At 44.8% G+C, this 23,965-nt stretch overlaps 2 protein-coding genes across 13 annotated transcripts; both read left to right on the top strand.

Moving 5' to 3' along the window:
* Positions 1–337: 337 nt before the first annotated feature.
* On the top strand, positions 338–14,094 carry Zscan26 (zinc finger and SCAN domain containing 26). 12 transcript variants are annotated; one of them, XM_076572993.1, is made up of 7 exons: positions 369–520; positions 5,236–5,311; positions 5,420–5,479; positions 6,299–6,616; positions 6,860–7,057; positions 7,142–7,187; positions 9,254–14,094. In XM_076572993.1, the coding sequence occupies exons 2-7, from the start codon at positions 5,297–5,299 to the stop codon at positions 10,153–10,155; spliced, it is 1,539 nt and encodes a 512-aa protein (XP_076429108.1). In that variant the 5' UTR covers positions 369–520; positions 5,236–5,296; the 3' UTR covers positions 10,156–14,094. The 12 variants fall into 12 exon arrangements, with proteins under 12 accessions (XP_006988945.1, XP_076429110.1, XP_076429113.1 ...); XM_076572992.1 differs by having other exon boundaries at positions 6,860–7,078; XM_076572991.1 differs by having other exon boundaries at positions 6,860–7,099.
* Positions 14,095–17,969: 3,875 nt separating this feature from the next.
* Positions 17,970–23,965, top strand: Pgbd1 (piggyBac transposable element derived 1). Its single transcript, XM_076573609.1, is given in 5 exon segments — positions 17,970–18,826; positions 20,607–20,755; positions 22,618–22,808; positions 22,811–23,277; positions 23,279–23,965. Coding segments are annotated over 5 exon segments (1,488 nt in total). The 5' UTR covers positions 17,970–18,694; the 3' UTR covers positions 23,828–23,965.

The following is a 23,965-nucleotide window of genomic DNA, read 5'->3' as shown; positions in this document are numbered from 1 at the left end:
AATAATTAACTTTGTATGCTTCACTAGGAAGCTTCTGGTTTGAGACGGGGTATTAAGGTGACTTCTTTGGAGTGGTGGTATTAAATCCAACCTTCATGATCACACCAGCCGTTGACTGAAGTCCAACTGAAAGTGTCAATTCCTGCCTCCGTTCGTTGGTGGCTGGAGTTACGGTGCGAGCTTGGTTGTTCGCTCCGTACAGTGAGAGATGACGCTGTACGTGAAAACAGTCCAATGGAATGAATGGCCTGTTTCGTGTAAATGAAATGCTTCAACTCGACCCAGCCAAGGCACCATCGAGTTGAATCGTAGTCCTCCCACTGTCCTAGAGAGGAGCCGGAAGCTACTGGGCTGGAACGCGGAGGGGACATGTGACTGACCCTGCAGCCAGGGCGGGTGGACTAGGGTGATCGAGTGTCCGCGGGGTCAGAGCGGCAACCTTGGGACTCTGGAGCGGCGCGGCGCGCCTGGCAGGTACACAGAAGCCGTCCACACCTCGGAGCGGGGAGAGCAGAAGCGGGTGCGTGGCGGAAGCCCCGGTTCTCGGGCATGGGAGAGGGGTGCCGCCGAGGACGCAGTGAGCTCGCAGTTGGTTGTCGAGACAGTTTCGTACTTACCCTGGAACACACTATGTAGCTTAAGCTGACCTCAGACTCCTGGATGTCCTCCTGCCTCAGCATCCCGAGCGCCGGGATTACAAACGTGAGCCAACACGCCTGGCTTCCGTTGGTTTTATTTTTGTTGTGGTTTTGTTTTGAGAGCGTTTCGTGAAGCCCAAATTGGCGTCCCTCCTGTGGTGGAGGACAGCCTTGATTTGAACGCCTGTTTCTCCTTCTTCCACCTCCAAGCGCTGAGCTCATAGGCCGGCGCTCCCACACATGGTTGAAATGGTGCGTGTTTAAGTAGTTTTCACTGTAAGTAACCAGAGTGTTTGCAGTCGATCATCTGAGGAAGATGGATGGACGCAGGTGGCTTTAAGAGGCATGCGCGAGAGAACGGCGAGCACAGAGGCCCGGAAACGAGAGCTTGTCTATCTTATTTAGGGAATAACAAGGTCACCAGGATGTTTCGAGTGCAGTAAGATTGCCAGAAGGAATAAGTGTGTGGAAAAAGAAAAAGTGGGCATTTTGTTGTGTGAGGAAGTTGGTCTTGGGGTGAAAGACATAATACGACAGGTTTTGAAGCGTTTATAATTGGAAATTCATAATAGGAATAGATGGGAAGGCGAGCAGAAATGAAATCGAGAATAATTCAAAGTTGGGTGCAATTAAAAACCTGCATCTGAGCATGGTAGCTAATTTCTATACCACTAGCACTTGGGATACTGAGGCAGGAGGATTGCCATTAGTGGCTACAGAGGGAGGCCCTTGGAAGGAAGAAGAGAATTGGCAGGAATTCTGGTGGGCAGTGAAGACTGACTGTTGTGGTAGTTGTTTGTGAGTAGGCAGAGCCCACAGCATTCGCTTCTGGATCAGATGCACACCAGCAAGAGAGAAGGGGAAAATAAATTCAAAATTTTGGGTCTGTGGATTAAAAACAATTTTTTTTTGGACAAAAAGATCTAAAGTTCAGCTTTTAGACCTTGTGTAAATTCTTCAACTCTCCATGTCAAGTTGTCAAGTTTCCTCTGTAGTATAAGGTTAAAAGTAGTTCTTTTTTTTTTTTTATTTTTTATTTTTTGGTTTTTCGAGACAGGGTTTCTCTGTGTAGCTTTGTGCCTTTCCTGGAACTCAGTTGGTAGCCTGGCTCTGCCTCCCAAGTGCTGGGATTAAAGGCATGCGCCACCACCACCCGACTAAAAGTAGTTCTTAATAGGCTTCTGTGGAGATTGAATTAACAAGTGAAGAGCAGGTAGAGCACTTCTGTTGGCCTGTTTATTATGCTGGGACATGAGGCATGAGTTGTCATTAATAAGGAGAAAAAAATGGAAGGGGTTTTCCATTAAGAGTGAGATTTATATTATGCCGAGTGGAGATGGCTCACACCTTTAATCCCAGCACTTGGGAGGCAAGAGGCAGGCCGATCTCTGTGAGTTCAAGGCCAGCCTGGTTTACAGAGCAAGAGGCGCAAAGCTACACAGAGAATCCCTATCTCGAGACCCCCCCCCACCCCCCAAAAAAAAGTAAGATTTATGCCGGGCGGTGGTGGCTCACGCCTTTAATCCCAGCACTCGGGGAGGCAAGAGGCAGGCCGATCTCTGTGAGTTCGAGGCCAGCCTGGGCCATAAAGTGAGTTCCAGGAAAGACGCAAAACTACACAGAGAAACGCTGTCTCGAAAAACCAAACAAACAAAAAAGAGTGAGATTTATAAGGACCCAAGAAGAACAAACAAACCAAAGTACTGGAGAAACTGAGAGTAGTTCGTTAAAGCATAAGAAAAGTTTAGAGCGTATGAAATGTTTTCAACTTGATCTTAGTGGTGACGGCCAGTCATTATGTGCAACAGGCGCGATGGAGATATGATTCATTTCCTCCCTAGGAAGATCACAAGTGCAGTGTGGGAAATAGGTTGGTGTCAGGAAGACCGCTCAGAGCAGTGGGTCTCAACCTTCCTAATGCTGCACCCCTTGAATTCCTCATGTTGTGGTGACCCCCAACCACAAAAGTATTTTCATTGCTACTTTGTGACTGTAGTTTCACTGCTGTTATTAATTGCAATGTAAATATTTTGGAAATAGAGGTTTGCCAAAACGGTCATGACCCATAGGTTGAGGATTGCTGGGTTAGAGTCTTCCAAGTAGAGCATGTCATCAAGAAACATGTGGTTTCTTGAACACAAGAAGGATGTATTTATTTGAATGATATGAAGCTGCGGAATCGAAAGAACTGGGGCTGCTGGAGAGATGGCTCAGCGGTTAAGAGCGCTAGCCAACCTTCTAGAAGACCCAGATTCAAATCCCAGTGCCCACGTGGCAGCTCAGCCATTGGTAATTCCAGTTTCAAGAGATCTACACCCTCTTCTGGCTCTCTTGGGGCACACATGCGTGCAGACAAAACACCCATACACATAATTTTTTAAAGGAACTTGATTAATTCTATACATACAGTATGAAAGGAGGAGGAGAGAGGAGGTTTTCTGGTTTAAATGTCAAAGTAGATGAACCCTCCCAAAGACCGGTTAAACCACTGCGTATTGTGTTGTTATATTTAACCACATTTTTAATACAATTATTGATCTATTTAATACATTAATCCAATTATTATAATTAATCTAATTACTAATCACATATTTAATCTGATTAATTAAGAGTCACCGTTAATTTATGTGTTATGCCTGTACTAGAGTTCTTCGTGCCTTTAAATTGTCTACATATGTCTGGGTGTGTGCACTGAGTACAGTTGTCCTTGGGAGCCAGAAAGGTATTCAGATCTCCTGGTGTTGAAGTTGCCAGTATTGTGAGCCACCCAGCAAGGGTTCAGGGACTGACCCTCAATGGTACCCTCTGTGAGCCATCTCTTCAGCCCCTTTATTAGAGTTATTTAAAGAATGGGACCAAATTTCATATTAATTTTGGTCAGTAGATGTCTAAAATGAGACTTATTTTAAAAAGTGAAAGTAGAAGGGGGGCTGTTGGGGAACAGGATCATTGGGGGGGCAATTAATCAAAATACATGTGTATGACATGCCATGACGAGATCCTTTGTTGTGCATAGTTAATCAATGCTCATTTTAAAAAGAATAGGAAAACAGTCAAAGATTTATTACAAAGGTTACCTCATGATTATGGCAGCTATCAAGTTCTAAGATCTTCAGGAGGAATTAAGCTAACAACAAACTAGCAAATGATTTCATTTTAGTGTACACTGAAGACCTCTGAACCCCCAAAACTGATTATTTAGTTCAGATCTGAAGACCAGAGACTTCGGACCCAGAGGAACCGAAGTCTCAGTCCAGAGCTGAAGGCAGAAGGAAAACACTGGTATCTGCGTTTCAAAGCTGTTAGAGAGGAAGTCTTATTCCCTTACTTGGAGAGGATCAGTCTTTCTGTTCTCAGACCTTCAGCTGATCGGGCGAGGCCCACTACATTATGAAGGACAATCTGTTTTACTCAGCCCACAGTCTATTAATTTAAATATTAAATCTCATCCCAAAACACAGAAACATCCACAATAATGTTTGACCAAATATCTTCACACCATGTGTCCCAGAATTGACATATAAACTAGCCACAATAGCAAACCATATTTTATGGCTAATAATCATCACTTTCTTGGACTTTTTCAAGCCTCTACTGATAGGACAGTAGCCTCTCACATCCTTGTTACTTGAGAGGATGAAATAGAGAGCCTCAGGCACATGAGGCTACATTGAGTAACATAGCCAGACTATATCAGAAACATACAGAAGACGATTACTAGTAGTGGCTTTTACATTTAATCACTTATTAATGCAGGATCCCGTTATGTAGCCTAGGTTGGCCTCAAAACATATAAGCCTTCTGCCTCAGCCTCTGGAGTGCTGGAATACAGGCCTGAAGTACCACCTCTGGTTTTAGATGTTTGGTGTTTTGTTTTAATATAAGCACCAATGCTTATATTTATATTTAGTTATGTCTCCTTAACCTAGACAATGACATCCTAGCATCTGCTTTTTGTGTGGGGGAAATTGGATCCATGCCTGTTGTAGATGAACTAGAGTTCTTGATTTCTCAGAAAGTTTCCTCAGTGAATTCATGATAAATAATATTTATTCAAGTGTTCTCTAGGTGATAGGATATTTGGTGTTGTATCCTATCACCTTACTATTGCTGCTGCTGAGTTCTCCCTTCATGAATGTGCAGTGTGGTGGTCAACACAGAGAACATTCTATTCTTCCCTCTTTTACCACAGTGGTTTTAGCATTCATTTGTGTTTCTCAACTAAAGCATTTATTTTGAGATTTTAAAAGTGGTGATTTTTCAAGCCAGGCCTTGGTGGTGCTTGCCTTTAATCCCAGCAATGGGGAGGCAGAGGCAAGCAGATCTCTGAGTTCGAGGCCAGCCTCGTCTACAGAGGAGTTCCAGGACAGCCTCCAAAGCTACGCAGAGAAAACTGTCTTGAAAAACAAACAAACAAAAACTGGTGGTTTTTCAGATTTCTTACTATTGCTAGGCTGTATGGCAACCTATAAAAGTTTTTTTACTTTGTTTATGTACACTTAGAAATAGCTGTTTTAGAGAAAACAACCTAAAGAAAGATCACTTGTTGCTGTTATTACTACTAGCACTGCTGTTTCTGTGACTCTTGTGTTCTTAGGAGTCCCTCAGGATACGGTGGAGAAAGTTCTCCAAAACAAAGTGCCTGAATTCAACAAGGGATGGCACTGGCCTTGGTAAGTGTGTATCCATGTGCATTCTTCTTCTTCTTTTTTTTAAAGTTCTTTGAGATTTTCAACAACATGTTCTGATCATATTCTATTCCCAAACATACCTCTTCCCAGATCCACCCTAGCAAGCGTGCATACTCTTTGGCTCCCCTGGGTCTGAAGGAGGAGCTTCAGGTAATGAGGGGATCACTTCTGTTCATGGAATCAGAGGGCTGACCTTGGGGGTCCTAACAGACTAAATTTAGTGACTTACCACTCAGTCCAGTGAGAGAGGTGAGTGGAAGTGAAATAAGAAGGGAATTTATTACTTAGCATGTCCATATCGTAAAGCAACAGGAAGAGGGTGTCCTAAGCCCTGTCTTAGGGCCCTGACAGGAACTCGAGGATTAAATGGGAAAAGGACAGAAGCTGAGAGGAAGGGGGGCAAACAGCATACATAGATAGTCCTTGCTGATCTGTCGTGGACAAATGGATCAGTCGTTATTTCATGCTGGTTCTGTAAGGTCCTGATAGCTCCAGCGAAGTGGTTACTGCTGAGGCAGCCAATGCTGGTACCTGTGGATCCCATCATGGGTGATCTATCTGCAAAGTTCTTGGTCTCTTGAAAATAACTTAGTTATTCTTACCTTGGTGACATTAGCCTTAAAGGGGGACTAGAATCGTGATTTAGGACTTTAATCCCAGCACTCAGTGGCAGGTAGATTTCTGCGAGGCCAGCCTGATTTACATACCAAATTCCAGGCCAGCCAGAGAGCTGCATAGTGAGATCTTGTTTCAAAAAGAAAAAAACGAGGAGTGGGGGTACCAGCAAGGCTGGATAAGTTAGGAGCTATCAAGCTTTGTTTGCCAGTTGTCAGAGAGACACTCCTTAAATGATTACCTGCAGAGCTGAGTAGAAATCTGACTCAAAGTTTAAGGTCGCAAAAGAGATAATAGTTGCAGATCCAAGTCTGTGATTTGAGCCACTGTTAAAACTACTGTGCTTGGGAACAGGGATTCAGAGTTGAAGGAGACAGAAAAGGCCTTGGGCAGGAGCCGTTGAGCAGACAGTTCAGGCAGCTGCGCTATGAGGAAAGCACTGGACCGCGAGAGGTTTTACGCCGACTCAGGGAGCTCTGCAGACAGTGGCTGCAGCCTGAGACCCGCAGCAAGGAGCAGATCCTGGAGCTGCTGGTGCTGGAGCAGTTCCTGACCATCCTGCCACGAGAGCTGCTGGTCCGGGTGCTCGAGCACCACCCCGAGACTGGGGAGGACCTGGTGGGAATACTGGAAGATTTGCAGCGAGACCGTGGAGGAGCAGGACAACAGAAGGTAAGGGGTGTAGGTGTCCTTCTGCAGGAAAGTAAGAAGTGAGCCCCCAGGTCACAGAGGTGGACATGAGCACAGCAGTGGGAGGGCACTGCGCACTGCTGCTCATTCAGCCTCACCTCACCCTTCCGTCCCCTGGTGTGCGGAGGCTCTCCATTCCTCTGTAAAGTTCCTCTTTGTTCTCCTTTCTAATACTGAGATAGCTTCTTGTAAACCAGTTTCCTAATTATCTGTACTTATCTCTAGGACCCAACCCAAGGAAACAGACAGACTGTGCTGGTCCTGCCTGAGCGGGAGGTGCGGAAGCCTGAGCCTGAGGTGCGGGCGCCTGAGTGGGAGGTGAAGAAGCCTGAGCGGGAGGTGCAGAAGCCTGAGCAGGAGGTGCAGAAGCCTGAGCGTGAGGTGCGGACGACTGAGCAGGAGGTGAAGAAGCCTGAGCGGGAGGTGCAGAAGCCTGAGCGGGAGGTGCAGAAGCCTGAGCGGGAGGTGCGGAAGCCTGAGCGGGAGGTGCGGACGACTGAGCAGGAGGTGAAGAAGCCTGAGCGGGAGGTGCGGAAGCCTGAGAAGGACAAGGGTAAGAACTAAATGGAATCTTTTGCATTTGAGTTAGGGTAGACCATGCAGTGCCCTCTGCCTTGACACTCCTAGCTTTTTGTGTTTTGATTTGATCAGATCTGTTGTGGAATAATTTATATACACAGTCCATACGGTAGCCTCGCTAGTCAGTGAGTTGTTTTATATATACAATAAACTTAGTCAGTACCACAGTCAAGATTTAAAGGATGAACCACAATTTAAATAAAGAGCACGCCAAGGAGAAGTGGACCTGGACCTGGACTTCCCTTCTTTTCCTACCCAAGGCACAGAAAGAAGCTCAGGCACGAGTTTCCTCATTCATTGTCTTATCTCTTGCACATCACTATAAATGGAAGTGGTGAGGGTGGTGACTCGGCCTGGTGTTTGTTTGTTTGTTGTTGTTGTTTTGGGTTCTCCTTTGCTGCTGTTCTGTTCCTTATATTTTTCTCTGTAGACCCTTGTCTCTCTCCCTCCCCTACTTAGTGTCCTTTTTTTCTTTTGTGGAGATAGGGTCTTTTTCCTCTGTAGGTCAGTTGATAGTTGATCGCAACTATGTAGACCAGGCTAGCCTTGAGATCTCCGAAGTGTCTTCTTGATACTTCCACTAAGTTACCCTCTGTTCTTTTCTGTTGCTTAAATACAAATGTATTGTCTCCCCCTTCCTGAAAACTCATAGTGAATTGGGTAATGCTCTTCTGTTTTTTCACATGAAAAACTGTGACCGTGTTGGGAAGAGGAACAAAGAGATGCAGCTCACCCCCCAACTTCAATAACAAGTTGTCCCCTGCCTCCCATTCATAGGTACTCCATTGTGCCCCATTTCATTTCCTGTTTTCTCCTTCTAGTTTCTCTCTCTTCTGGGTCTCCCCTGCCTCATCCCTTCTGTTCCCTGTTTTTCCAAGTCCCCTCCTTGCTCCCTTTATCCTTCCTCTATCTGGTCAGTGTCCCACGTGTGCTCTCTGTTACATTATGTTTTTATAGTTTCTGCCTGGCTTCTCTTTGTCCTTCCATAGTTAAAGGGCAGGGTTTTGTATTGTGCTCTGAATCTGTTACAGCCCCTAACCTTGAGTAAACAGTATCTGTTGATGACTGGCTATTCTTATTTTTAAAGCTGACCTCTGCTGTCTTCTCTGTTCAGTATTTTAGAAAAACTTGCAGTATATGAATAGGTTAAGAAACCTCTGTTCCCCTCTTGGAGGGCAATACTTCATATTTCAACAACATGATGTTTTTGCAAATTCATTATTCTCAGGGTCTTGTGGCCCAGGTGCTATTGATTTATTGAGAAGGACTTAAATTACTTTTCTAAGATTACATTCTACTCAGTGATAAATTGTCACTATGCCAACACATTTTCATTTTTCAAAGTATCATCCCTTTTTAATGTGATGGTCCTCGGGTGACCTAGTTTTATGCTTTTTGTTCCCCATGTGACAAATCGTGATCAGGAATGTACAGTCATGCTTAGTAGCTTCTGTGTGAGTTATGTATATCACATAATAAAATTTAGAACATTTAAAATAAATTGCCTCCTACCACGACCCCTATGCTTCCGTCAAGGCAGTCATGGTTAACAATTTTTTGGATGTCAAGCTTGGTATGTTGACACCTGACTAATCTCCGGACTTGAGAGGCTAAGGGAAGAGGGTTTATGTTAGGCCAGGTTATTCTGCATATTGAAACCTTACCTCAAGAAAAAACAAAAATCAAAACCACAGTTTCTTATAAATCATCCCATATATATTTTAAATAATCATAAGCAAGCAATTTTTTTAAACTTTGTAGGGATTAAAGAGAAGGCTCAGCTGTTAAGAACACTGGCTGCTTTAGCAGAGACCTGGTTTCAGTTCTCAGCACCCACATGTCCACTTGGGTCTCCATGGGCACTGCATGCATGTGGTACACGTGCAGGCAAGACACTCATGCACATAAAAGTTTTTCTTTTAATCCTTTTAAGTTTGTACACATGGTTTGACTTAAATATTTCTTCCTATTTGCAGATTCCTTTTCCTGAACATGAAAAATTAAATAAGTAGTGATGTATATATATATTTAATGTTTCAGGTAAGGAAACAAGGAATGGGAGTGGGAAGCTTGTTATAGTGACAGACCATTGTGGAAGAATCAAATCATCTTGTACAACATCTAAACCCATGGAGGCCCACAGTGAGAACTTGCACTTCAAAAAGCAACCAACCATGCCCAAGGAGAAAACTAGCAGCCAATGCTTGGAAACTAAGGAGGGACTTGTCCAGCACTCAGCCCTGACTGAACATGAAAGGGCACATGCAGGAGAAAAGTCTCGTGAATCTGTAGTGTGTCAGAGTTCTGTTCCTACTGAGCAACAGGAAGTCCTCTCTAAAGAGAAAGGTCACCCCTGCCACGAGTGTGGGAAAGTCTTTCAGAGGAGTTCACACCTCATCAGACATCAGAAAATCCATCTTGGTGAGAAGCCTTACAAGTGCAAAGAGTGTGGGAAAGTCTTCAGCCAGAATGCAGGCCTTTTGGAACATCTCAGAATCCACACTGGAGAAAGACCCTATCTGTGTATCCATTGTGGAAAGAACTTCAGAAGAAGCTCTCATCTTAATCGACACCAAAAAATCCACAGTCAGGAGGAGCCCCGTCAGTGCAAGGAGTGTGGGAAAACCTTTAGTAAGGCCCTGCTCCTCACCCACCATCAGAGAATCCACGGCCGTGCCAAAAGACATTATTGTAACGAGTGTGGGAAAGGCTTCAGTTTGACTTCCGACCTTATTCGACATCACAGGATTCACACTGGAGAAAAACCTTTCAAGTGTAAAGTGTGTCAGAAAGCCTTCCGTCTAAACTCACATCTAGACCAGCATGTCAGAATCCACAATGAAGAAAAACCCTATCAGTGTAGTGAATGCAAAGAAGCCTTCAGGCAGAAGTCAGGTCTCTTTCAGCATCAGAGACATCACCACAAGAGCAAACTGGCTTGACGAGGTTCTCTGTTTGAGATATCGGAACGTTACATTGACAAGCAAACAGTGCTTTTTAAAAAGTCACCTTGGCAAGAGTTCTTGGAGGCCAAATTGGAAGCCATTTGCCTCCATTGTTTTTCTCTCCTTTGTTTTAAAGCCATAATGAGACTATAATAATTTCACTTTAGGTGGTGGGATCAGAGTTAAACAATTCTTCACTAGAAGACTTCTCAGAGCTTTTAATGTGATAAGTACATGATTATTTATTTCTAAGTAATAGCCTCATGTATGAATGAAATCTTTGAAATCAGCAAGTCAAGTGCCTACAGATTTATACAGAATGAGAGCAAGCTGATTATTTTTGCAAGTACTATAGCAGCAGGCTCCTGTAAAATAAAACTAATGAGGGTGGGGGGATGGTTCAGTGGCTAAACCAGTTCCTATGCAAGTATAAGGACAATATTTTGGATCCCCAGCCCCCATGCAGAAGTCAAATGGGTAGAAGTCAAATGGGTATGGTGGCCTGAATGTGGTCCTACCCCTCAGGAGGCAGAATGGAATCTTTAGAGCAAGTGGATTAGCCAGACTAGCGTTATCAACAAACATGGATTCAGGTGGGAGAATTTGGAGAGCAGTTGGTGGAATGATCAAGGAAGACTCCTGATATTAATCCAATTACACGTGCACCCACACACATGTCTACCCCACACATGCACACATCACACATCACACACACACACACACACACACACACACACACACACACACACACACACACACACGATAAAACAAAACCCCAAGGGCTGGAGTGGTGACTTGGCAGCTAACATTGCCTGCTCTTGCAGAGGACCCATCCGTTTGCAGTTCCCTACACCTACATAACAGTTCACAACCCCAGTTCTGGGGATCTGATGCCCTCTTCTGGCCTCCTTGGGCTCCTGTACACAAATGGTCCACATAAACTCACACAGATGCACACATACACAAATAAAAAAAATGGTTAAAAAAATTAAGCCCAAAATAAATCTAATAATGCTTGGAAATAGACATTCTCAAGAGTCTAACATAGGTTAACTAAACGTTTTCCTACTGGTTTCACTCACACACTGACCTTGTATCCACTTTACCCATGAACCATCAGTGAGTGCCCTTCAGAAAGCAAAGATAGTTTTTTTTTGTTTTTTTGTTTTGTTTTGTTTTGTTTTTTTGTTTTTTGTTTTTTGTTTTTGTTTTTTTTTTTTGCTGTTTAACTATGGAGCCTGCCCCTCCTGGGTTGGCTCCTATCATTTTACATTTCCTACCTATTTTAACCACAGTGTCACACTGTTATAAATCAAAGTTTTACGTGAACTATGCAGGAGACTGAGTCATTTGAGTGACCTGTGTTGAATTAATCTAAACAGCAACTTTCTTGCTTAGCAGTTTCTAGTGCCATTACAGTGACTAATTGAAAAACACTTTTTAATGAATGTCCCATGGGGGAAAATGACTTTCCCTTTGATACCAATGATGACATTTTAAATGATATTTATTTTGAAATAATTTTGACCATTAAGATCATCTTGGAGAGATGATCGTGGTCATTGTGTTATTGACTGTCTTGCTAGTGATGAAAAATGAGCTTGGAGGAGTCTTCCCAGGCATATTACCAGAATGGTAGACTTGCTTCTGGGTTGGGAATAGCACAGGGTATAGTTCTCCAAACTCTCCTTTGTAAGTTATGCAACTCTGGGAAGGAAAGTGGACCCCTGTAGTGATTCCAGCTTGGGGTCATACACTTCTTGTCCAACAGAGAAAGCTGGAGTCAGTCAAAGACTGATCCATGGTATCACTACTGTCTGAGTCTCGGGCCTTTCAGCCCCGTCATCATAGTCACTCATCAGTTTTTAAGAAGGCCATGTGATGGCTGAAATTGCAACTGTCATGGAAAGTGTGGACAGAAGGTTAAAAAGAGGCTCCTGGTTAAGTCGGCCATGTTGAGCAGCTTTCCCCAAATTTGCTTAGCATGTATATCCTAGGCCAAAACTTTGACAAAGGAAGCAGGCAAAGGTCTTGTTTTGTGCAGAGCTAAAACTGTGGCTGAAGGGATAAAAGGGAAGGTAGATGTCAGAACCGCACCTGCCAGTCCCTGGCCTGTCCCTCCACTTAGATCTGACTGGCAGCAAGCTGACCAGAAGCACAGCACCGTTTTCTATGGGGAGACCAGATGTGTGAGCAGTAGATGCGGCTCATTGAAACACTGAAAACCTCCATGCAAAGTCAGTCCTGCTGCTTATAAGCTAAGAAACCTATTTTTTCTTCTGCCTTTACAAGAAAATTAAGTTGAGGTCATGGGTACTTTTCCCAAATAATTTGAGGGCTATACTGAGATCAGTGCCTAAACACTTAGCTCCGTGTTAAAATTTAAAAAAAAAAAAAAAAAAAAAAAAAGATTCTTTTCAGTTTAATGAGGAAGCATATAGATGTCTTGTTCTTATGGAAAAATTTAAAATCTGAAGCCCTGTATACTCTGAATTACTTGGATATTTGGTCTAGGCTTTCTCATATTTGGTCAGGAATTTCTCTTTGGGTAGTATCTGTCCCTTCAATATCCAAATACAGAGTGAAGTAGAAGACTGGTTGTCGCCACCCACTCAGTTCTCCCATTTATAGAAGATAAATGCAGTTATATGGCTTACCACTACAGAAAGAATATAAGCAAATAAAAATAGGAGGAAGTTGCCAGGCAGTGGTGGTGGTGGTGGTGGCGGTGGTGGCGCCCGCCTTTAATCCCAGGAGGCAGAGCCAGGCGGATCTCTGAGTTCAGGGCCAGCCTGGGGTACCGACTGAGTTCCAGGAAAAGGCGCCAAAGCTACACAGAGAAACCCTGTCTCAAAAAACCAAAAAAAAAAAAAAAAAAAAAAAAGTAACTGGTTGTCTACATCATATCTTCATAAATTCTTAATTAGCTTATCTTTACTTCTGCCTCAGCCACACACACACCCCAACTCTGGGATTAAAGGTGTTCACCATCATGCCCAGCACTTGTGATAGAAGATAGATTTGTGATAGAAGCTTGTATTGTATTTTTTTAGTAATTTTTAAAGATACATATCTTTTTTAAATAATATGGTGTAGGGGGTGTCCAAGTAGGCCAGAGTTGTTAGATCTCCCTGGGAGCTGGATTTATAGGCAATGAGCTACCCAGTGTGGGTGTTGGGAATTGAACTCTGTATGTTTTGCTAAGTCATCTCTCCAGCCCTATAACAATACAGTAATATAATACAACCAAAACACAGCCTGGAAGCTGACACTGTGTTGTATAGGAGACTGAAGCAGGGGGATCACAGGTTCAAATACAGCCTGAGCTACACGTTAAGACCCTGTCTCAAAACAAGCGCTAAGGATATATCTCAGTGGTAGGGCATCTGTGCAGCATGTGTATGGGCCTGGCTTAGGTCCCCAGCACCACCAAGTTAAGTCTTAGCATATGACGAATCTCCTTGATGTTTAACTCTTACATCCATACAAAAACCTGCATGTAGGTATTTATAGCACTTGTCATTCCTCAACCTCAGAAGAAAGCTAGCTATCCTTCAGTAAATAGAGCCTATTTTAGAACATGCTTTCTGTGTCTATTGTTGAACATCCGTTTACATGCCGATCAATCATTTATCACTGGTTGTGTGAAAGTGATGGTCTTTTTCTGGCTTTTCTATTAACATCTTCTACTCCTAAACAGCATGGCCCTTAAAACTTAGAGAACTATCAAAATTTTAAATGTATATTACTTTTTGTCAGTTTGTGTGTTGTATTTGCACAACAAATATATTTAAAACACTGTAAAAACATAATTTAATTATTGATAGTATAAAGAATACTTTCTTATGGAAATGGGAATGTTGACAGTACTGTGAAGAGTCTATAAAGAGTTTAAAGTTTCAAAGTCATTTTTAATAAAATTAAGCTTTAAAAGAATGTAAAGTTTTTTGAATGGTGTTTCCTATAGCATTACTTATAAAGAATATAACCTAAGCCTACATTAATGAGGATATAGTAAGTATATATTATAGCCGATACAATGGAATACCGTTGTTGTGATGTCTATAAACTAAGCTTACGGGGCTGGGAGAGGCTCAGTTGGTCAAACGCCTGCCACACAAACATTTGAACCTGAGTTCAGATTCCCAGAACCCATGTGGAAAGGTAGAGATGGTAATGCACAGCTACAATCCCTCTGGGGTGTGGAGATCCCTGGAGCTTTCTGGCCAGCCTGTGAGGCTGCATCCGAGTTCCAGATTCGGTGAGAGACCTTGTCTGAAAAATAAGGTGAAGAGTCGAGGCATCTGGCCTCGACTTCTGGCCTCCACACCCACGTGTGCACGCTCATGAGAAGGCATACAAAACAGTATTTTTTAAGAGGCTGCTATGGAGAAATTACACACTATCTCAGAAAAAAAAACTCAAGTGCAAAATTACATTGTGATTTCCAAAAGTGCTTCAAACGCTAATATACTGTGAACAACACGTTTCAAGGGGTGTCCTGAGAATTTATAAAACAGGGAGGCTGTGGAAATGGGTCCGCGAGTGTCTGACAGGTAACCCGAGTTCAATCCCTAGGACCTACATAACAAAAGAAGAACCGACTCTAGGTTGTCCTCGGACCTCCACACGACCACCAATTCGAACACCCACACAGGAAATAAATGTAAATATGGATAATTCTTGAATTCACGCTACCTGGGTTTTTGTCACCCATATAAAATCTGTATATTTACTCATCCGGCTCGCCGCGCAAGGCCTGGTGAAGGCCGACCTGGTGGCTGTCTATGGATGCCAATCTGGGGAAGAAACTCCTTCTCTTGGGTGCTGGGGACTGAACCCAGTAAGTACGTCAAGCAAGAGCTCTCCCACTGGCGCATCCCACAGGTTTGGGGTTGAAATGATTTATGTAAATTACGCGTGATTGGGCGATTTGGAACCACCAGGAGAGGCTGGCTCCACCGGAGCACCAGAGACTGGGACCATGCTCCTGAGGTGCACAGCGGCAGCCGGAAGTTGCCTCTGGGTCTCCAGCTCCGTCTACAGGAAGTGCCCCCTCGGTGCCCCGCTCCAGCTGCAGGAAGTGCCCCCTGTCCCTCATCCCGCTGAACTGCACCGTCACCGGCTCCGCTAACAGCAGGCACCACCAGGCTGTGGCGCTCTGGCCTCCTGGCTCCGGTAGCAGCCTTTCCTGAGCTCGGCACATCCTCGTTGCACACCTTCCCTAAACTTTTGAGCAGCAAATAGACACACTTAACGGCTGGGCGCTAGGCGCTGGCTTATGTGTCTTGGCGTAGATTGGGCACGCTAGAGCCCTGGCTATAGCACCCCAGGCACATCTATTACATTCGTCAAGAAGTCCATCAGTCTTTGTGGGTACCAGGTCCGGGCTGCGTTTGAAGAGTCTATGCAGAGGACTGCGAGGGGCAGGGATGGCTGTGCAGTGATCTGTAATAGAACCCGGAGAACCCGCGTGGCTGAGTTTTCCCCATCCCTACATTAGGTTTGAGGGTGACCCCGAAAGATTATGCACGTACAGAGTAGGTCGCATGCCAGTGGGAATTCACATTGGAAGGATGGCCCACTACAAAGCGGGGAGGGAAGAGGTCAGGGTGTGGTGAATGAGGAACTGGGAAGACCATGGTTTTCTTGTAGGTGGGAACTAACTTCTTTTATTCCAGGATTAACTTTACAAGTGGAAAATAATTAGGAGCTTAATATAATTGGTGGTAAACTAAAAGTAAGACTCAGGTAAAATCAGATTCTGGGAGTTTGAAGTTAGTTCAAGGAAAAGTGTTTGAAACTCTGGTGGTGGTGGTGGTGGTGGTGGTGGTGGTGGTGGTGGTGGTGGTGGTGGTGGTGGTGGTGGTGGTGGTGGAGGAGGAGGAGGCGTCTCTCTCTCCTTCTACCCACCCCATCCCACCCCCGTGTTTAATGGCAGTCTGTAGCAAGAAACGATTTTTCACTCCTCACACTACAACAGTGTGAAACGCTCTTGTGACCTCAAAAGGTCATAGAGATTTGTCCCCACCAGCACAAGCAATTGTTTGCCGAGCACCATATGATGTCCCCTAAGTCAGTGCAGATGGATGGATCCTATATGTTGAAGCTCAAGTATACAAGACGTAAGACTGGTTCCCATTTTCAACATCAGTTGTAAGCTCCAGTTTATTTTGCCTGTGCTTCTGACCCACTGGCTGGGAAGCAGGTTTTTACTGCCCCTCCCAGAGCTCTCTCAGAACTCAGGAAACGTTCTTACCGGTGTGTTATAAAGTATATTGCAAAGGATACAGATGAAGCAGAAAGTGCCTGAGTGATGCCTAGGATAAGATTAAGGGGTGTGGTGTTTCCATGCCCTCTGTGGAGGTGTCAACCTCCCACTGTCTGGAAGCTCCACAAATCCTGCGTGTTTGGTTTTTGATGGAGACTTTATAATATAGGCATGATTAATTAAATAATTATTCAGTTTAACTTACAGCTTATCCCACCCAAAGAATTTTAGGAGTTTTGTGCAAGAACACAGTAAATAACAAACGTATTTCACACTAACACCCAAGTCATGTTGAAGTGTGATCAAAAGTGTGCTTTAGGAAATATTAATCCAATGATGGGAGGTCAGAAGTAAGAAACAAAATGATCGTAATAGTGGATAAAAATGGTAACTAAAGGAACGGAAGGAAGGGATAGCTGTAGGAGGCATTTTGTAGAAATAATTAGCTGAACTCGATGATGATATGGGACCTGATGTTAAGCCTAAATACATGGGAAGTGCTGACATCGATAGAAACGGAGAAATATATAATGAACACCACTGTGAGGGGACTCTGGTTTCCTTTCGATGTGTGATGAAATGTTGGTGCAGGACAGGCGTGAAGCTGAAGGCATCCTGCTAGCCCGGGAAGATGCGGGTCTGGAGTCAAAAGGCAAGTTGGAGCCAGTAAAGGATGCACATGTCCTTGAAACAGGTATGCTGAAATTGAGGTCACCAAAGGAGAAAGTGAGATGAGGGAACTAAAGAAACTGCTGCGTGTCTGCTGTGTCAGGTGTCTGTTGTTCTAATCAAAAAGACAATAAAACCCTAAGAATGGAAACGGCTTCTTGGGGCTCTGTGGGTCGACTGCCCAGTTCTACTGCTGGTCCTACTTAGAGTTACTCATGTCGCTGGGTTAGCCAATAAATTATCAAGGCCCTAGGCCCGGGTAGGCTTTAGCTTAGGAGCCCTGCCTCCAAGTGACCTCTACATGACTAGCTTGGGTTTCCTCACAGTGTGGTTGTCTTGGGGCAGTGTCTCAGGAGCTAGAGGGACACTTCCTTTTACTGTGTCATGTCATCATACTCTGTTTACCGAAGCAAGTTATGGGCCAGCACAGATGTGAGAAAGAATCATGGGAGGCATGCCTGGCAAGGTCTCACTACAGAAGGCATTTGGTGATCAGAAACTTTGGAAGAACATTACCATATCTGCACTTAAAGTGAAATATTCAATGCATATCGATAAATGACCTTCTAACGGTACTGTGTTTCTTCCAAGACAGCTCTCTGGTTTCTCCGTGTGTCAACTTACCCCTCCTCTCTAGCTTAAGAGTAATACATTCGCCGGGCGGTGGTGGCGCACGCCTTTAATCCCAGCACTCGGGAGACAGAGCCAGGTGGATCTCTGTGAGTTCGAGGCCAGCCTGGGCTACCAAGTGAGCTCCAGGAAAGGCGCAAAGCTACGCAGAGAAACCCTGTCTCGAAAAAAAAAAAAAAAAAAAAAAAAAAAAAAAAAAAAGAGTAATACATTCAAACATCCTTACTGTTTATTAGTTTATTAGTTTGGGAGGTCTTGCTGTTTTCAGTTTCACTGAGACAGAGTCTCTATATTTAGCCCAGGCTGACCTTGAACTTGCTAAATAGGGCACACTAGCTTCTGCTCCTGCATGCTAGGATTTTCAGGCATGCACCACCATGCCTGGGCAGTCATTCTTATTGTTAGCCTTTCTCCCCTCGAGGTATATCCCTTACCTCTGGGCTCAACTCCTTTAGTGTTCAGGATATGATTTTGGTGCATGGAACCCTATGTGCACAGCATACTGGAGACAAAAATAAAAATATGTTTCATAGGGTTTTGAAACTCTTAGCTTTATCTGTTCAATTTTTAGACTGTAGAGGTTCGTTTAGCAGTACATTTCTGAAGCACAGACTTCAGCCAAATGAGCCTTACCGCACCTTCTAAGTCAGACATGTATGAAGCTTTGTCGGGGTCCCCTGCTGACAGTGAAGACAGCCTTGTGACAGTGAAGGTGGAGGATCCCACCTGGGAGCAGCCAGGCAGCTCACAGGCGGCAGGACCCATGCTCGGGAACTTCACCGTCTGAGATTTAGGCAGTTCTGTTACCAGGAGGCCCCTGGGCCCCGGGAAGCTCTGGCCCAGCTTTGGGAACTTTGCCGTCAATGGCTGAGGCCAGAGACCCACAGCAAGGAGCAGATCCTGGAGCTGCTGGTGCTGGAGCAGTTCCTGATCATCCTGCCCAAAGAACTCCAAGCCTGGGTACAGATGTATCGTCTACAGAGTGGGGACAAGGCAGCGGCATTGCTAGAGAATCTAGCCTCAGATGTGGAGACTCAGGACAGCAGGTGGGAAAGTAATGAATGTGCTAGTGTGAGAGAAATAGGGGGAGGCATGTGCGTTTGCTAGTGCTTAACCTTTTATTCTGAATTAATTAGAGAGGGACCACAAAGACAGCATAGAGTGCTTTGTCCTCTTCACACAGACGTAGCTGTTGCTAACACTAGTTCCATGATATGCCCCACCTACCCCATCCATTTTTCTACAAGCCAAATTCATTATTTTTGCATAGGCATGCACATTTATGCAGACTTTCCCCCCCTTAACCAACTGTCAATTATTTATTCCATTTAAGATCAGGTTTTTCTTTAAACGTTTTAGCTCCTTGAGTACTGGACTTAGCTCCATTATACTTCCTAGTGCTCCTTTTCTCCTCAAATTATACATTCTGTGTTTTTCCTTGCTCAGTTTGCTCCATTTCATTATAGATCTACACAGCAAACTCACTCAGACAGGCTCTCCTCAGTATCCGGGGACTCAGCAATCAAGGCAGGCAAGACAGACAAAGGATCTGTCCCCAGAAACACACAATGAGCTACAGGCAAAAATGTAATGAGGACTAGGGTCTGTACACTATCCCAAAATATCTTCCACACACTACAAAATAACTACAAAGGGGGAAAATGATAATTCTCTAGAGAAGACATCTTGACAAGCACTCCCTTGACCTTGTGAGGAAAGGGCAAAATCCTCCCTCCGTGCCTGTGAAGACTGACAGGAGAAGGCACTGCCCTCTGTGCAAGATATGGAGCAAAGTGGACAGCGAGGTGGTCACATTCAGATTGTAAAAGCATTTCCTTGATCTTCATAAATATATACTGACATACTTGGAGGTAAAGGGACATATTTACAATTAATTGACAGTTGGTTAAGGGGGGGAAAGTCTGCATAAATGTGCATGCCTATGCAAAAATAATGAATTTGGCTTGTAGAAAAATGGATAGTCATGATGAGAGCAATTTATATAATGAAATCTGTAATCACTAATATATCTATAATCACCACACAGCAGAGTCAGTACTAGCCTGACTTGAAATCTCTCTGCCAATGCCATTAATCCAAAACTCTTCAATTTAGCCTCAGGCAGATTTTTTTGGACAAGGGCAGAAAGCAGCCACATTCTTCACCAAGATACCAAAAGAACTGTCACTGTCTGAGTGAGTTTGCTGTGTAGATCTATAATGAAATGGAGCAAACTGAGCAAGGAACTAGGCCACTTACTAATGTCTTCTCCGCTGGAACCTCTTGAGTTAGGCCATCATAATATAAATTGCTCTCATCATGACTATCTCCCATGACCCTACTAGAATGTCCCATTAAGCCCCACTTAAAGCATTCAACTGCTTTCCTAATGCAAGGTCCCAAAGAACACGTTCTACCAAGTAGCATGGTCAGCCCTGTCACAGCAATACCTTACTCCCTAGCACCGACTTCTATCTTAGTTGCTGTTTTTATTGCTGTGAAGAGACACCATGGCCATGGCCACTCTTAAAAAAGAAGGCATTTCATTGGGGCTAGCTCACAGTGTCAGAAGTTATCATGGAGAGAACTCGGCAGCATACAGACAGACATGGTACTAGAGAAAGAGTTGAAAGTTCCACATCTTGATCTGCAGGCAGCAGGAAGAGAGACACTGGAACTGGCGAGGGCCTTTGAAGCCCCAAAGTCCACCCCCAGTGAGACACTTCTTACTCCAACAAGGCCACATCTCCTAACCCCTCTCAGGAAATGCCACTCCCTGATGAACAAGCATTCAAATCTGTGAGCCTGTGGGGGCCATTCCTGCTCAAACCACCTTACCATCTTGAGCTCTTCATCCGCTTTTTTCTTTTTCTATTAGATGCTGGTGAAAACTGGGAAAGAAACAGCGCAGGCCTTTGCCTCAGAGGAGTGGTTCCGTCTGGCTCTGAGGAGGCTCTGTGGGGCCTCAGCTCAGCAGGAGGCCAGGGGTGTAATAAGTAAGGACAGCGGCTCTGGCTGGCTCCATTTGTGCTTTTCTTTTCCCATCACTGACCCCAGCCTCCTTGGCCGTTGGGGGCCCACACATGCTGTGGGTTCCCGCCCTCCCTCCTGCCTTCTGCCTGCAGACCTATCTATCGTAGCCCTTGCTGTTTTACAGCGCCTGTAAGAATACAAATACTTTATTGTTTCCTATAACAGACACTTGGAGGTAGCTAGTCTGATGTATCGGTCCTAATGTGATTTCAGAGGTCAAGCCTCTGGAGCCCCACATTCCTCTTCCAGTCCTACGTCCTACCCTTCTCCCTTACCTCACTCTTCCCCGTTTCCCACTGCCAGATCCTGACCTCACCACATCGGCCCTAGTGCACCATGGCTCTTGGGATTTAGATTACATCATTGAAAGGCTTTAATGTCGTGACGGAATTCATAATAGCATCTCAAAAGGAATGTATTGAGCCGGGTGTGGTTGCGCATGCCTACAATCCCAGGACTTAACGAGGCTTGGGCAGGAAAATAGGATTGCCTTTATTTCAAGCTCAGCCTAGGCTACGTGGTAAGTTCTGGGCTACAGAGTGAGACTGTCTCAAAAAAAAAAAAAAAAAAAAAGAGCAATAAGGGGCTGGAGAGATGGTTCAGTGGTTAAGAGTTCTTGCTGCTCTTTCAAAGGATGGAAGTCTGGCTCCCAGCACCCACTCTGGGTGGCTCACAACTCCTTGTAACTCCAACTCCAGGGGATCTGACACACCTGGCCTCCTTGGGCACCTGAGCTCACATGTACGTTCCACACACATATACATGTAATTAAAAAGTCAAATAAAAATCTTTACACAAAAAGCCAGCAGGCTGGCTGAGCAGGTAAGGGTACTCGCCGTGCAGGTCTGATCGAGTTTCATCCCAGGGTCCCACGATGGAAGGAGAGAGCCAGCTCCCAAAGCTGTCTTCTGACTGCCACTGGTTGCCCAGAGGCTCATGAACTTCCTCTCCCAAGTCACACAATAGCAAATAAAATGGCAGCTGACTCCGTAGCAGGTGAGGAGCGCACCACCCAAGCCTGACGGCCTGACTTCAGTCTCCAGAACCCACAGAAGGGGAAGGAAGGGACTCCACAAGGTGTCCGTTGACTCCCACGCAAGCACTGTGGCCCACTCAGACAGCAGTAAGGAGTAAGGTTACCTGTGCCAAATAAGACTTTTCATCTTTAGTTTAGCTTGCTTCCTGTCGATCCCGCACAAACTCGTTCAAGTGCAGTGACTCTGAGTTTCTGTTTGTTTCTCCTCAGAGAAATGTATCTACCAAGATGAATATAAAGCTAAGCGATGCTAAGTCCTTCCTTGCTCAGAAATCCCAAGAGTTGTGAGGAGACCTAGTAAATAGTGAATTGACATAAGATCGTGTCCAGGTAAAGAGAAAACAGGGACACAGGAGAGGGACAGATGGTTCTGGAAATCTCAAGTTCCTGCTACCAGAAGCTAGCCGGGATAAGGAGGTTGGAGGCAGAGCTAACCAGGCTCTTCGTGGTAGAAGAGTGCTCCTGTAGAGGCCTGCCAGCACAATAGGTGCCCCGAGCAGCCTAGACGGTCTGCATCCTGCTCCTGTAGGACCCAGGGGGCGGGGGGAGTGGGGGAGGGGCAGGGGGAGGGGCCAGGGGCAGGGGGAGGGGGCAGGGGGAGGGGGCGTACGGTGCTCAGTGGGCCAGCTTCTCAGATTCTGCAGTTAGTTATGACACAGGAGTGGGTGAAAGGCGGGGAGAGGTCAGAGTGCCAAGTGTAGCAAGTCTTCCCTGGGAAACAAGGAATAGAAAGTAGATCCGCCCAGAAAAACAACGATTCTACTTTGTCTTTGTCAGGTGTGGAGAAAGAGATTTGGGTTCTTTTGTTTTGTTTGTAGAGCATGTTCTGTTTTCTTTCTCAGAGCTTGTGCGCCCCACATTCCTGGTTGTACTACTTTCCCTACGGAAAAGACAGTCTCTCAAGGTTGAACACTCTCAGGAACTGCCACCCACCCCGAGACTCCCGGGCCAGGATGCACATCACATCCTTGCAGTATGCAGCTGGAGACATCACTCGGAAAGGGAGGAAAAAGACAAATCTCGAGTGAGCGAGCTGCTTCAGGGCCTCGCGTTTTCTGATGACTCAGAGGCAGAGGAAGACAATGAGTCTGGGGTGCAGCCTCAGAGAAAGAAGCTAAAGGTGTCCACTGTCCCCGAGAAGAACTGGACTAAAAGAGACATTAAGCCCAACTTTCCAAGCTGGTCAGCACTGGATTCTGGACTTTTGAATCTCAAGAGTGAGAAGTTGAACCCAGTAGAGCTCTTTGAATTATTTTTTGATGATGAAACGTTTAACTTGATTGTCAATGAAACCAATAACTATGCTTCTCAGAAAAATGTCAACTTGGAAGTCACAGTGCAGGAAATGTGGCGTGTGTTTGGTGTCCTGCTCTGGAGTGGACTCGTAAGGCATCCCAGGAGGGGAATGTATTGGGAAATCTCTGATGCTGATCAGACCCTGGTTAGAAATGCAATTAAAAGGGACAGATTTGAATTGATTTTTCTCATGCCTGCATTTTGCTGATAATAGCCACCTAGATCAAAAAGATAAGTTTTCAAAATTGAGGCCTCTAATGAAGCAAATGACTAAGAATTTCCTCCTGTACGCCCCACTAGAAGAATACTGTTGTTTTGGCAGGTCAATGTGTGAATGCTTTGATAATGACCAATTTCTGAATGGAAAGCCTCTTGGAATTGGCTATAAAATGTGGTGTGGTACAACCACACAAGGCTACCTAGTTTGGTTTGAGCCCTACCAAGAAGACTCAGCTGCGGAAGCAGATGAGGAGCTGGACCTTGGGCTAGGTGGGAATCTAATAATGAGCTTTGCTGCTGATCTTTTGCAGAAAGGTCACTATCCCTATCCCCTGTGTTTCGATGGCTTCTTTACAAGTGTTAAACTGATGTCAGCTTTGAAGAAGAAGGGAGTGAAGGCTACAGGATCAGTTCGTGAAAACAGGACCAAAAAATGCCCGCTCATGAATGTAGAACACATGAAAAAGATGAACGGGGGTATTTTGATTTCAGGGTGGGAGAAAATGATGAGATAATTTTATGCCGTTGGCTTTGTGATGGCTTTATTAGTCTGTGTTCGAATGCTGTAGGCATAGAACCAGTCAGTGAAGTAAACTGTGTTGCTGATGATGAAGAGCTCCTTCAGGTAAGCCAACCATCCATAGTGAAATTGT

Source organism: Peromyscus maniculatus, chromosome 5, assembly GCF_049852395.1.
Source record: "Peromyscus maniculatus bairdii isolate BWxNUB_F1_BW_parent chromosome 5, HU_Pman_BW_mat_3.1, whole genome shotgun sequence".
NCBI lineage: Eukaryota > Metazoa > Chordata > Mammalia > Rodentia > Cricetidae > Peromyscus > Peromyscus maniculatus.
This window is presented reverse-complemented; position numbering and strand designations above follow the sequence as displayed.